We start from the raw sequence: 14,661 nt of genomic DNA on the forward strand, positions 1-14,661 counted from the left end.
AATACCATAGCTTGACTATGCCAATCGAAAAAGTCTGCTAGGACGTTAAACATAGGAAATTCTGAAGGAAATTCTGATGTGTAAGACCATAGCTCGACTATAGCAACGAGTAAATGTCCGCTGAGATAATAAACCTGGAAACTAACAGGATGAGGAAAAGAAGATTATTATATGGCTCTCGCAAAGTTAAGCATGATTGGATGGAAACGGTGCGCTTGAGAATGCGGTAAGCGAGATGGTCAAATATCTGTAGGTATGAGTCCACAGGTTTTGGTTAATAAACCATAATTGGTAATGATCATGAGATGTTCTAGCGGAACCTAAAACTAAAGATCCTTGGGTAGAAAGGGATATCTAGTGAATGGTAATTTCGTTGAGGTCCATGTAGAGATAATGGTCACCCGAACGGTTAGGTGGTAGAGGATGCTAAGACACTTATCAATAGGTGAGTAAGTTAACTAGGAATATGTAACGCAAAGTAAGCCATATAGAAGTTTGCCAAAGGCTAATTGGATGGAAATTTCACCAAAAGGCAAGAGAGAGTATGTCTCGATAAGGATTTATTTGTTAACATCAATCGTTCTGGCAACTAGGAACAAGACGAACAGTTAGCCAGGGCAAAATGGTATAGTACAAAACTACCACGGCGATAGGGCATCCACTCGGATAGCTTATCCTCATTTGTGAATGCTGAGTTGGTTAAGGTAAAAAGGAAATTGGAACGAGGCAAAATCATGCCAGTACCATCGAGAACCATTGTCATGGAGAACGTACTTGTGTCTAAAACAATAAATAAAGTCCACCAACGGTGAGCTGTGGAGTAGGGTAAGGAATTGACCTCGCTAGCAAAATTTACAGAAGGCTAAGAATATATATGGAGTTGAAATCTCTACTTAAAATTTTTTGTCTCTTAAGAACTTTGAAATATGATTATTACATTGTTTCATTGAATTTCACTAAATTCATATGAACCAATGATTGTACTGTCTTAGTTGCAGGGTTAAAGATTAACATAACCATTAGAGGAGAGGACCCTCATTTATCTCCTTATTTGCAAAATTGGAAGCCCCAAAATTAGCCACACCGAACATATCCTCCTCCCTCAGCCATACACTCTTTGGCGCCACCGCTTGCCTAGTCAGAGCACGCAAGGAAATATCCCATCCTAGTATGAAATCTTGCTTCTCTTGCAAAATTCTAACAAGACAAAAACTTTCACTATGTCCTAGTATGCCACAAACAAAACAAAACAAAACAACGTGAGCTTTTCGCACGCAAAACTCACATAAGTCTGTGTCCTATTTGGTAAGACAATCTTCTTTCGTTTTAGCTGTTTTTGAATGTCGAATTTGACTCTAACCCTCATTATTCCTTTATACCCCAAAGAAACAACTTTCACATCATACTGAAGAAGCACCCCTATGAAATTTCTCATCTATTTTGCCACTAACTCAGACATAAATCCATGTGGTAAATCTTGAACTAAGACCCAAAAATCCACATTAAACAGTGGCACATTTTTAGGATCATCCCCATATCTTAATTTGCACATGACTAGAAGATGAGAGTTAAAATTCCAGTGATCGCCAGCCTTGATATGATTCGTATCCATCTTATGATATAATCGAAAAAGAAATATGTCTTTATTTAGATCTGAGATAGAAATGCCCCCGATCGGGTGCCAAACATTTGCCAACATTGCTCTCATTGATTGAAAGTTAACTACACTCGATGTCAAAAAAGAGCCCACAAAACAGTTTTCAAAAGAGGCCCCTAGATCTAATCTCTCTGAAGCCAACTGCACCACCACCTCCTCTTCATCTTCAAGAGATAAATCAGCAAAATTTCCTTCCACATCTGCCATCCTCTAACCCAATCCCAGAAACTGTAAACAGTGAAACAGAAAAACTAAAAGAAAATTGAAATAACCAAATCAATCAAAGAAATGGAAGAAAAATATAGGAAAAGAACCAAAACTTGCTATAAAGTAGAGGAAAATGTGCTATAAAGCAGAGCAACCCAATTTTCCAACCTAATTCTATGTCACATGGTGTTTTTAATTAAAAAATATATAACTTTATCATATATTTATATCAATTTTAAAAAAATTATAAAAATAGAAATAATTATATAAAAGATTCAAAAATATATAATAAAAAAGTATAAAAAATTAAAATTCATTAATTCCATAAAATAATTAAATGTTTTTAACCCTAAAAATCTAACAAATTTTTTGGATGTTCATCATGTGAGAAAAGAGAAGAATTAAGTTCTCTTATATTTTTTTTCACAATAATCTAAACAAAAACAATCTCAAAATTGTTTACAATCTCCTTTAATTAAAAATTTTCCAAATTATGGCTTCAATGGCCACCATGCTCCATTGTCAGTTACCACTTACTGATGGTTGTTTGAGTCCAAATTCATCATTTTCTTGTTTTACATCCCCTCTTTTCATTTTTCAACATTTATTTTTTCAAAAGAACACTAGATTTTTGTAGATATATAAATAAATATCGAAACTTTAATACCAAATTTAAGTGTTTCTCACCGTCAAATCCTCTTCAAGTTTCAGTATATTCTTCCTCTCTTTATAAGCTTCTTTTTTATTATTTAGATCGACGAAGCAATACCCAAAAGATCCATTCTTACTTTGGGTTGATGATTTTTTATATTTTTTTTTGTTGGTGTATAGTGTTAATAATTATGGTGAGAATATGCATGTGGTAATGGAGACAAAAAATTTAGCTATGGTAGTTTGTATCGGAAAGAGAGTGGGGAAGAAGATGGAGTAGAGAGGAAGGGAGAAGGCGAGAAAAAATGAATTAAAATAATTTTTATTAATTAAATTAAACGTTAATAAATATATTTTTAAATAAAAATAATTTAAGTAATATATTTTATGAAAATATGAAGACCACTATGTGACATTCTCTAATTGGTTGAAAAAATATATTTTAAAGTCAATCAACTTTCGGACTAAAACCATAACAGAAGGATATTTCAGGTATCAAATTGAGACAAAATAAAGTTTAAATACTAAAATGGAAAAATAAGTACACTTTGAGGACCCAATAGTGAATTAAGCCTTGTATTAATATTATAATAAACTACTATTATTTTTAAAGAAAGGAAAGTAAACAAAATAAAATAATGCCATTGGTCAGAATGGCAGAAAAAGAATGAATGCAACACTTTGACAACATGGGAATGGAGGGCAAAGCCTATATGCACAGTAACACAAATACAGTCTTCATTGAATAATCAAACCAGAAACTATGTGAATAAAGTTACAACATCTCTACGATACCCTCTTACCATCAAAAGTCTGGGCAAATTATCGACCAACAAATCCATGTATTCCATGTAGCAGTATGCTGGGTGGCTCACAGGAGGTGGCGGCAAGCTTACAAGCACAACCGCAGCCATTCTAGAATATCTTAATATCGTTGAATTCAGCTTCAAAGTTGTATATAGAAACTTCTCTACTTGTTGCTCATTCACAATTACAGGCTTTCCATCAGCCATCAATGGGGTCCCTTCTTTCTTTGCTGTTTCCTTTATTTCTGCCAAGTAATCAGCCACCCGTTGCTGAGCAGCGGTAAATGCCTCTTTTGACTCATCTGGCTGAGATCCATTCTCTGGTTGTACATCCCATGATTTGATCGCTATAACAAACACTTCAGCCTGCATCCGAAGATCATATAGAAACTTCTTCACATCAGCCTTGAGGCCCTCTGCATCAGTATCCTCTTCTGCAATGCAGAAGACCTGAATCTTACAGCTCTCAAAGCTCTCTTTCGTAAGAAGAAGTTGTGACAGAAGAAGCATGAGACCACCATCTCTCACAATCCAATACAAATCAATGGTACCATATTGCCTTTGATACTCATTGGGCCATTCATCCAGGCCCTTGACAATGACAACTGCCTTATTTGCAACAATACAGTCGTTAATTATACCAACAAATCTGCCTGGGATTTCTTTTAGGTTCTCACGACGCCATATTTCTGGGTATCGCATCACTACAATATTGGGCTTAAGGTTGCCGAGACCCATTGTCTGCACAACTCCACGGAAGCCTTCACTCATATTGGGTGCCACAACTATTTCTGCAACACCTTCACAGTTCTTGTAGTTAATGTAGGTATCAAGCTGTTTGCAGGCAGCCTTGGCATCTTCAGCACGTTCATGATAGTCCCCATCTAGTATATTGATAAATATGGACATTCCACGGCCTTTCTTCTTCATGCAGTTAGCAAAGTCGGCAAGTTTTGGATGGCAAGGTACATTTTCTGGCAGCTTACCCCAAGGCCGGCAGAATATAAGAGGAATGGGATACCAATTCTTTGGATGAACTTGGTTTGCTGCAAACAAAATGATAGGTCAACAGGAACACAAGACGCAATACTCGTGTCTATATGCATAAAATACAAGTAGAGCATGCTACATACAGAAATGCAATTGGTAAAGATATGCATAATGTATGACGTACCTCCTAAAGATCTAAGGCTGCGAAGAGCTAGTTGAAAATAAGCACTTTTGAAACCATCCCCCCAGTCCCCAGCTTTTCCTTTAATGCTCACATAATAATATATCAGGCTTGCAAGGGCCAGAGACACAACAGTGAATGACCATGAGATCAAGAACATGATCACTGCAGCAAACAAAACAGCTGTGACCATTACTTTCCAGTGAAATTATAATTAGCCAAATGCATGCTAATATACAGGATTTTTTTCTTTTTCCAACTAGAAGGGGGCACAAATTGTTAAATACAATGGATGCAATTCTGCCTACCAATACAAAGTGATGCTCCAAGGAGAGAGAAGCTCCAGTGATGAAATTTCCATCGAGGACGCCAACTGGGAGCATCTAGAAGATCTAGAAGGAAGCAGGACAAGTTCACACCAGAATAGCATAGAAGGAAAAACATGGTTACGGTTGGCGTGATAAGATCCAGGTTCCCGATAATCACACAACCCATACAGATAAAGGCAGTAAAAAGGGTAGCCATATAAGGCTCACTCCCTTCTGCAACTTTGAAGTAATTGAGAACAGGAAGAATATCATCATTGCTTATTGCTGCGAGAAGGCGAGGGGCACCAGTCAAGCTTTGAAGTGCTGCACCTAAAGTTGAAAGAATAATTCCGATATGAATGATAGCTGGAAAAGGCCAAGCAATTGTAGCCGTAAGTAGCCTGCATCAAAAGTGGTTTAGCATTATGACAATACCTTAACTCTTAAAGAAAAGAATGCAAAGGAGAAATGTTGCCGGCAGAATCCATGGAGAATTTTAGTAAGAAAAAGAAAATATGATACCTGTCAGTCAAAAGCTTGTCTCTGGTGGCTACAGCTCCAAAAAGTAAGACGGAGACTAAATAGAGTCCAGTAGTAGTAAGTGTGGCGGCCAACGTCCCGATGGGGATAGAACGCTGGGTGTCTTCAAGTGAGGCGGATCGATTTGAACCAGCCATGATTCCTGTCACAGCTGGGAAAAAGAGACCGACCAAAGCACTGAAGAAACATAGAAATAAAAAGCAGTTAGAAACTATACGAAAGAAAAGAATCCATCACATCAGGCTTGAGACAAAATGTTGGTTAATAAATATCAAAACTTGATGGTAGGGGAACAACGTTTTCCTTCTTTGGATAGTTAGGTGCAGAAAGAGATTTGGGACAGCAGTATGGCCACCGATTAAGCTTAGGATCTGTTTCCTCCAAACTCCATTATCAAACAAGTTTCAATACAATTAGGTGAAAGTGTACTTATTTGTGCTTTATCTGTAGGATCAACAACAGGAATTGAACATAATCAAGAGAACCAGACGTTTGCCTAAAATTGTCCTCCAGGGATAATGCCTTATCCTTTGATCATGAACAATCAGAACACGAGCACTTTATCAAAATTTAACTCTAGTAATTACAAAGGTAGGAGTCTTGAAGATTCTTACTGAAAGTTCCAGTGCACATTTCCTTCAGCGTCAGGGATCCCAGCACTATTTGTATTCTTATAATCTGAACTCCAGTTATCTTTAAAGCTTTCTAAACTCAAGCCCGTAACTCCAGCTGTATCAAGCATCACAAGCAACATGTTTCACTTAGATTGACTTTGAGCAATAACATAGAGCTTGCAACAAGCAATATGCCACTGTTATGTTATATATATATATATAGAGAGAGAGAGAGAGACAGAATGAACACTCACGTGCAGGATCATCCTTCTTAGCCAGAAAAATCCCAATGAATATGCAAAATATCGAGAATAAAACAGGTATAAGGAAAGCAGGGGCAACCCTATTGATCATTTTCACCCCACCAAACACAATAAAGCAAAGTATTATAGTCACAACAATCCCATAAATTTGCAAGTCGTGTGTACTTATACTTTGTATTGGTTCTGAGACCGTGCCATTGACCTTTGTAGTGGTCTCTGCATTGCAAGCAAGGTGATATTAGAAATGAATTGGTATAAAGTTCTTTTCAATACATTTGAATCTGTACCATGACTATTACTACCAATAACCAGTAAATATGGTACACAACTAAGTTATCAGCAACTGTGCTGTTGACAGCAGTCAACCTTACCAGTAAAAATCCCAGCAGAAGGAAGAGCTTTTAGAAAGGTTTCTACAGCTCCCAACACATAACTACAGCCATAACCAAAAGCACAAAGAAGTTACCAGTATTAGCAAGAGTAAAATGTTGTTAAATACATAACACATTAAGCTATCAAGGTAGCAGAACTCACTGTGAGCTATGCAGAAAATAGTATCATAAAAATAAAAAAGCAAAGAACCAGAAGATACACTCACAGAGCTCCTGCAACTGCATTGCCAAGAAAGAAACATAATCCAATGCTAACTCCAACCTCAGGACCAAGGGCGCGACCAATGAGATAATATGGACCACCACCCTAGTAGTAATTAACAAGAAATAATTAACAAGAAAGTCGCTAGATTCCCGGCACAGAATTATTTAGTGAAAGAAATCTGCAAAATCAAGGTAAGAACACTGGAATCCAACTCCAAAGTAATTCATTTGCCTAAGACATCACAATCTCTAAGATATGAGAGTCACATGAGATCTGAAAAATGACCGTCAAGGATATATAACTATAAAGAACGTGTACCTTCATTGCACCATTGGTTGCAATAGCACTCAATGATATTCCTGTCAAGAAAGTACAAAGACCACAAAGTGATACCAGCAGCAGTGCATCACCAATGCCACCCATGCCAACAATCCTGCAATATGTTACAGTTCAAGGGCATAAAATCAGAATAGGCTTCTTTTTTTTTCCTAACGGAAACCCTTTTATTAGACAACACAAAGGAAAGGACTCATGGATATATATATATCTGTACGGCATTAATAAAATAAAACACAACAATGTCCTGTGAAATTCATTTCTTGCAAAAGAAGCTCAGCTTAAAATTTAAATCCAGCACCGTTAATTAGAAACAAAGAATGCATTCAATTTACATTTGCACATGCACTTCTGCACATCGGTGTTGTCAAGGGATGCGCCTAGGCACAACTGCACTAGATAATAAAAGCATCTCAGTACCTTTTGGGCAACACCCATTTGATCAGGCACATGCCTAGTGCGCCTAGGCGCACCTTTTTTTGGAAGGCGAAAGGCATAAAAAAGCCCACCTAATTAAAGCTCTCTTCGATTTCTTTTCTTCTCACTTCTTTCATTAGATATACTTTTACTAGTAAGAAAAGGATAGTTTCAAACTCTGTATTTGAGTATTGAACAACAGACATGAACCACAAGAAAATCATGCATATCGACTAATAAAAAAAATTGCGTGTTTAGTAGATAAACTAGATTATACTTTTGCGTTTATTATATATTTTAAGCCTTATTACATATATATACACATGTATACACAAACAAACAGAAACTTGCACATAAACATATTGACCTTTACTTTACTCAGGCTAGTGCCTTTTTCGCGCCTTGCACCTGAGGTAATATAAGGATTCTAGTCTCGGACAACACTGTTGCATATACATGATAAGACAAAATAAACATCAAAAGAGATACTGACTTACCAAGAAAACCGGATATAGTAGATAATACCCAAAATACTTTGCAAGCATGGGACAAATACCCCCATCATTGTACCCATTTTGACAGCAGAAGGCTGCATGATATAAGCACAGAGCATGGAACAGCATGAGTAGGACGTAAGGTACAGTTTACTATGTTTTGTTAAGAAAGAGGACAAGGAATAAACAAAATTAAACAATGCTTGCTAGTATTTCAACTGAGACAAACATAATTGAGAGGCACGCAGTAATTGAAGGAAATTAAGCAAGGGTACCATTCCTAGCTTCAACATTCCACATAAATTAATTTCTAAATACTCCATCAAAATTTGGACATGATTGACATATACGTCAAGAAGGAAGGAAATCAAATTAGTTTTTTCAACAATTCTCTATACTAGAAAACAGAAAAAAGCTAATAACAGGGTAATATCGCAAATCCATAGTATCACCCGTATTCTTCAAAGGATTCTTCTTTTATCAATGTATCATAGCTTGTTTTCATTCGCTCAACAAAACAACATTGACATTGAAGATGAAACACAATGCCAACTAAAGAAGGATACCATAAGAGTAATCAATCAAGCTAAAGGGAAAGAAGCGCTTACCTTTGGTTGCCCACTGGTGATGGAAACATCTTCACCATCTCTAGGGCTCGAGAGTGCAGGAGCTTGCTCTCCTGTCATACTGGAAAACAAGTCAAACGCAGATAATAATTATAAGTTCAAAAATTCAGATGTAAAGGAAACTTGTCCAGCAACCGAAAATTAGTCATTAGGCAATTATGCTTTGAAACATTAATCAGCAAGTACTAACACGAAGCAAACATCTTTCAATTATTGAGCACAAAATCAGAGAGTAAGCATTAACGAAAACTTACCTTTTAAGACCAAGAATACTCACAAGAGAATCAAAACCAAACAATTCCAACTTATGTTCCTGGTAAGGACCATTGGCTCCTCCATTTTCAGGATTCGAACCTTCCCTTCCATCAGAATCCAAGTTCCCTACCGTTCCTGCGTTATTTTTCCTGCCAATATAATAGATAACTATAGAATATGATAAACGAAAAAAAAGATATTAGTAAAAGAGAAAGAAACGGGGTGATTACCTGACACAAGATTTGGAATCGGAGGAAGATCCGGGATCCATGGAAGACATCTCGAGAACGGCGCGATCGTGAGCCCCGACCGGGCTATATTTGCGGCCGCCTTTTCCATGAAAGGCTAAGTCTCCGCCGCCACCTTCTAAATCTCCATTGTCCATTTTTGAATTTTTATTTCAAAGCATATATCTTATAGATCTAATTCTTTTTATTCAGATCCAAAAAAGAAATGGCCAACCATCAAAAGATATAAACTAGAAAACCAGCCAAGCAATGCTGCAGCAGGAAGAGATCTGTGATTATATTTGTATTTTATTTTAACATTATAAGTAAATATATAAGGAGGCGTTTTTTTCCCTTTTCTTTATATAATAAACAACTCTGAAGAAACTTCAGATTATAAAAATTTGTAGCCCCCTTTTTCTTTCTTGTAGTCTTTTAAAGTCAGGTAAATCTCAAAACCAAATATTTATGCGTTGAATTGAATCTTCAGTTCTTCATGTTTTCCTCTTAACATAATCGTTAATAATTACTACATGTTTTTCCATCAATTAGTTAATTAGGTGAAATTATAGTTAAATTTTACTTAATATTATTAAGGTTGATTCAGGAAATTTTATTGGATATAAATATTCTCATTGACAATTTTTTTTTTTTGTCTTTCTAGAAAAGCTTTTGACTGGTAGCAAAATGTTTAAGAGAATCGGAATATATAAATAAAATTGTTACAAAATATATTTTAAAATATAATAATTTTAAAACTAACAAAGGTTTTACAGGTTTTTTTTGAAATTTTATTTTATACGTTGATGTAACAAATCATTAAAAGTATTTAAAATGTATAAAAATTATAAAAAATATTTTAAAATTTAAAATTAATTAAATGCTAACATGTCATCTATGTGACCATCGACACATGCCATATTAACAAAGTTAACTTTTCCATCTATTATAAGTAATTTAAAAAATATAAATTCAAAAATTAAAAAAATCATGACACCTAAACAATACCAGCACTAATACCAACTCACGTAATCTCGAATTACCTTCTATTTTTATTAGAATTATATACAATTTCTACTTAAAAATACCTTCCTCTTGAAGAACTATAAGGAAAATAATCATACAAAAGGCTCATTAAAAACAAGTTAACATGCACAAAATTATTTTCCTCATAAGAAAATATTATCTTCCAAAAATTAATCTAGTTTCTAAATGTATTAATATAATTCCTCCTATGATTCTTATAGAGTAGTGGTGAGATTTTCCTTCTGACATAGATTTAAACTCTATTATTCCTTCACCTTAATATTGTAATGATAAAAATATTAAAATAACTTCTATATTTGTTGCAAATAATCTATCTATAAAATTAATTATCAAAAGTCAAAATTCTAAATTTAAGTGTGATTTGTAATCTATAACAATTGTTTTTCAGTGGTTAGATTTTCGGTGTTCGATTCCATAAATATTATTATTTAATATTTACAAGTCTAGTTTAGTAATATATTGAATTATGGTTTAGTAATTTTATTGAATTATAATTAATTAGAGTAAAAGACTAAATTATAAAAGTTATAAAATATATAACTATAAATTTTTAATTATTAAAACCAAAATAGTAATTAAACTAATGTTTTAAATGGAAATTATGCATTAGAGAACTTAGTGGATAGTTAGGTGGCTTTTGTTTATGTAAAATTATTATATTATAATATAATTATAACTAAATGTGATAAAACATATGTTATATTATAAAATTAAAAGAAAAGAAAGCCATTTCTTCTTCCACTCATCTTTATTTTGGTGAAACTTAGCGGAATAGAGTTTGGAGTTCAATCTTTTATCCTTGCATGGTAAGCTTAATTTATTCCGTTTTCCATAAATTTTATATTTTTAAATTGTGGAATTTCGATTTAATTAGTATATTATTTTTCAAAACTATTAAAGTTTTCATTGTTGATTAATTGATGAAATTAGTGTTAATTTTTAGATTTCAAGCTTAGAAGTAAAAATGACTGATTTGTAAAGTTTAATTGTTAGTTTTTTAACATAGGGACTAAAGTGCATAAATTTCAAAATTGATGTTAAATTTTGTAAATATAGAACATAGAGGGTTATATAATGATTTAATTGATACCGATTTCAAAATTGAGACTACAATTTGAAAGTTATAGAAATTTCATTTTAAGGACTAAATTGAATAAAATACAAAATTTTAGGGAAAATTTTAAAAGTGAAATTGAACTGACTTATGCATATAATAGAATACTATAAGGTAATTGGAATTGATAAATTAAAATGAAATTATCGTATAGATTGGGAATTGAATCAAACGGAGGATAATCGAGGAAAAGGCAAAATTATGTATTAGTCCTCAACGTTTTATTTGCTTGTGTCTTTGCCAGGTAAGTTCATATGAGACTTTCTTTATTAATTCATGATATATTTGTATTATATGGTTTTGCTTTTTAGTTTGAATTGTTATGTATATAATGTTTTTAGCATCAAATGAACTAAATTGTAAAATATGAGATAGATGATAAATAAGAATAGATACATGGTAACGAATGGATGTGAAATTGTTATATGATTGAATGACATGTATATGATGATGTTACAAGTTTTAAAATGTATATGGATTGCTATTTGAAATATGAAAAGTGTGTAAACTACTACAAGGTTTGAAATAATATGATAACGGTAACGGTGCCCGTGTGAACTTAGTAAATGATTAGGATAAAAATGACATGCTATTAGGGTCCCAAAAAGGAAAATGGATGTTTGATCAAGGGTTTATATGATGATTTCAGGTCCAGCATGTCTTGTGGATTCTTTAAAAGCTTCAGTGAGCAATCATCGAACCTAAATGGAAGGCTTGTGTGAGCCATTTCATAAGGGAAGGCTTGTGTGAGCCAATTTTTTATATGACAGTTTTTGTGATCATACAAGTCTGATATCCAAATTCAATTTAATTTAGTTATCTGGGAAAAAATAAAAATGAAAACGATAATTAAAAAGAAATGAAATAGTTGAAATGTAAAGATTGGATCTGAATTGAATTGTTTATGTTAGAAAATTGAACATAGCTTGGTTAGTATATAGTATAAGATGGAAATGGTTGTATATGTATATGACTTTGGTATTATGTTTTGTTATGCAAATGAACTAATATGTTTATGGTATATTTGTATTGTGTCACACCCCAAATCTGGATGATTCAAATTGAAGGCATGTAAACATGAAGTTGTCTGTTCTGGTGCACTCTGGTAGCTAGTTCGCCAAATTGTAGCTTTTGGCGAATTAATGTTCTGGCGAAGTGAGTATCCGCCCATGAAAATATATCAGGATTTAGTCTTTGATGTGTTCTTCAGTAAAAGAAAGAATTCAATAAAAGAAAGAATTCGATAAAAGAAAAGTAGGCTTTGTGTAGGTTACCGCCAAAGGTATAGTACGTTTAATTGTTCAAGCATTGTGAAAAGTAAGTCTTGGTAACTAAATCTGGTTCTAAACCAACTAAACTGACTAGTCAAATATCATATGAAAATTACTTTCGTTTATGCTTCTTCTAGATTCTGTAGGCCATTAGGAAAGACATATTATGATTTTCTTGACACTTATCAAATTCCACTACACAGAAGTAAATTATCTATGTCACATCCCAAAAATCAGGTTAGTAGAAATGGGATTAGTGAAACCAAGAGTGGTCACGTTCTGTTTTTTAGTTAAGATTGTGGAAATTTTGTCAAGGGAATTAATCTGGTTCAGTAGTTAGATGTTGTGTTTGTGTTAAGAGTGGTCACATCCTTTTCTTTTCATTTTTGCCTAAACCTCTATCTTTGAATATCTGGCTTAAAAATTAATTTCGCCCAACTATTAGTAAGATTAAGCCCATTTGTTTAGTGGTAAGGCTTTAACTGACCCAATAGTCCCAAGTTCAAGTCTCGTTGTGTCTAAAGCGGAACTTACTTTTATTTTTTATTTTCCATCGTTGGCCACCTTAGTATTGGTTTGTTGGATCGATTTAAATTTCTAGTAGTTGGATAGAATAATTAGGAGTTGGTTCGATTTAGTAATATTTATCTTTTTAAAAAAATAGTAATTATCTCAACAACCTCCATTGCTTGTCGTCCCACATTCCCACATTCCCCATTTGTTTCTTTTGGGTTTTGACTCCTTGAAACTGCTAAGAATTTCTTTTAGTCATTGTTTCTATTCCCTGTTACTCTTTTGTTTTTTTTCCCTCGCTTGTCTCTTTATCATACTTCTTTGGAGATCGTGCCCTTGCCTTGGTTCTTTTTCGTTTTGTTAAATTGATATCTTGCCTCTGTATTGCCATCAACATTATGGTGTTGTACTCTTAAGTAGGGGAGAGTAGTGTTGTCGCGGTGTAAGTACTATTGTCTATATCTTCTCTATTTATTTGATTAATATCGTTTTTGAGTTCAAGGTGGGTGAGTTAATGATTTGATAATCCATGTTCTAATTGATTCGATAAATCTGATAGGTGGGGGTTGTGGTTCACAAGACGTATATCTAGCGAGTTAGGAGGTTTCGGGGACTATTGTTACGTTTTGGGTAAGTTTTGGAATGGCAAGAGGCTTATTTGTTTTTTTGGTTAAGATCTAAAGTTAATCGGTTGTGGCCGAATTTGTGAGTGGATTCTTAGTAATTCGTGTTAATTAATCGATTTACAAATGTTGGTTTAGGTACTAGAATCCTTGCAGTGGTGTTAGCATCAGAAAAAAAAAACAAGTGTGTAATGGAAAACTTAAAAAAGAGTGAACGACACGATCCCTAAAAACCTATTATCGACATCACACGGCTGCGTGCCAGACTATGTGTGTCATACTGTCTGGGTTAATTGGGCCATGTGGACTACACAGGGCGTGTTAGGCAGTGTAAGCCTATTTTTGATAAATTTCCCCTAGGGCTGTATTTATCCATAATGAGTATTTAGCCACTCCGTATGGTCCATGCTGTATAAATCGGACTTGAAAACATGATATTTGATAATTTGATACTTTAAGTAATGTGGAAAAGGTACTGAAATATACATGTATGATCTATATACTGATAATTCTGATGGTATGTTATGTTTTGCTATGTTTGTATATGGGCGTATGATGTCCAATTTTGTTATTTAATATATCTCTAAATTTGTTATATGACCATGCATGTGACATTATGACGAAACCAATTTGCTTTTGTTGAATTTGTGACACATTTATTTTGCAAAAGCGTGGAATTTTTATACCTTCTGATTTCTGTTATTGTACAACTGCATGTCTTACATGCTTTTCATTTAGATTCTGTATTTACATGCCATTTCACATTGCATGGGGTTGGGATAATATTGTAAGGAGGAAGCTTTGACAGTTTATTGATCTGCACTATCTGGTGATTTAACCACATTTTTATTTTGGCAATTTGACTGCAATTTTAATGGCTCGATCGCATATATCTATTCTGACAGCTTGGCTACAATATAGTGG

At 34.0% G+C, this 14,661-nt stretch overlaps 1 protein-coding gene across 2 annotated transcripts; it reads right to left on the reverse strand.

The window, feature by feature from the left end:
• Positions 1-3,062: 3,062 nt before the first annotated feature.
• On the reverse strand, positions 3,063-9,599 carry LOC105763047 (cation-chloride cotransporter 1). 2 transcript variants are annotated; one of them, XM_012581082.2, is made up of 13 exons: positions 9,173-9,599; positions 8,942-9,091; positions 8,670-8,748; positions 8,065-8,156; positions 7,133-7,247; positions 6,816-6,916; positions 6,589-6,650; positions 6,209-6,433; positions 5,955-6,069; positions 5,323-5,517; positions 4,801-5,201; positions 4,496-4,657; positions 3,063-4,367 (listed from the first exon to the last, which is right to left on the reverse strand). In XM_012581082.2, the coding sequence occupies exons 1-13, from the start codon at positions 9,325-9,327 to the stop codon at positions 3,277-3,279; spliced, it is 2,943 nt and encodes a 980-aa protein (XP_012436536.1). In that variant the 5' UTR covers positions 9,328-9,599; the 3' UTR covers positions 3,063-3,276. The 2 variants fall into 2 exon arrangements, with proteins under 2 accessions (XP_012436536.1, XP_052481119.1); XM_052625159.1 differs by having other exon boundaries at positions 6,389-6,433; positions 9,173-9,598.
• Between the last annotated feature and the right edge of the window lie 5,062 nt (positions 9,600-14,661).

This window comes from Gossypium raimondii, chromosome 12 (genome assembly GCF_025698545.1).
Source record: "Gossypium raimondii isolate GPD5lz chromosome 12, ASM2569854v1, whole genome shotgun sequence".
In the NCBI taxonomy this organism is placed as follows: domain Eukaryota; kingdom Viridiplantae; phylum Streptophyta; class Magnoliopsida; order Malvales; family Malvaceae; genus Gossypium; species Gossypium raimondii.

Bases quoted from the DNA above. Each gene is read 5' to 3' on its own strand.
- LOC105763047 (XM_012581082.2), bottom strand. From the start codon at position 9,327: ATGGACAATGGAGATTTAGAAGGTGGCGGCGGAGACTTAGCCTTTCAT. The intron at 7,248-8,064 runs GTAAGTCAGTAT...AACATATTGCAG, and splicing joins TACTATATCCGGTTTTCTTG to GATTGTTGGCATGGGTGGCA. The intron at 4,658-4,800 runs GTAGGCAGAATT...TGTTTGCTGCAG, and splicing joins TGGAGCATCACTTTGTATTG to TGATCATGTTCTTGATCTCA.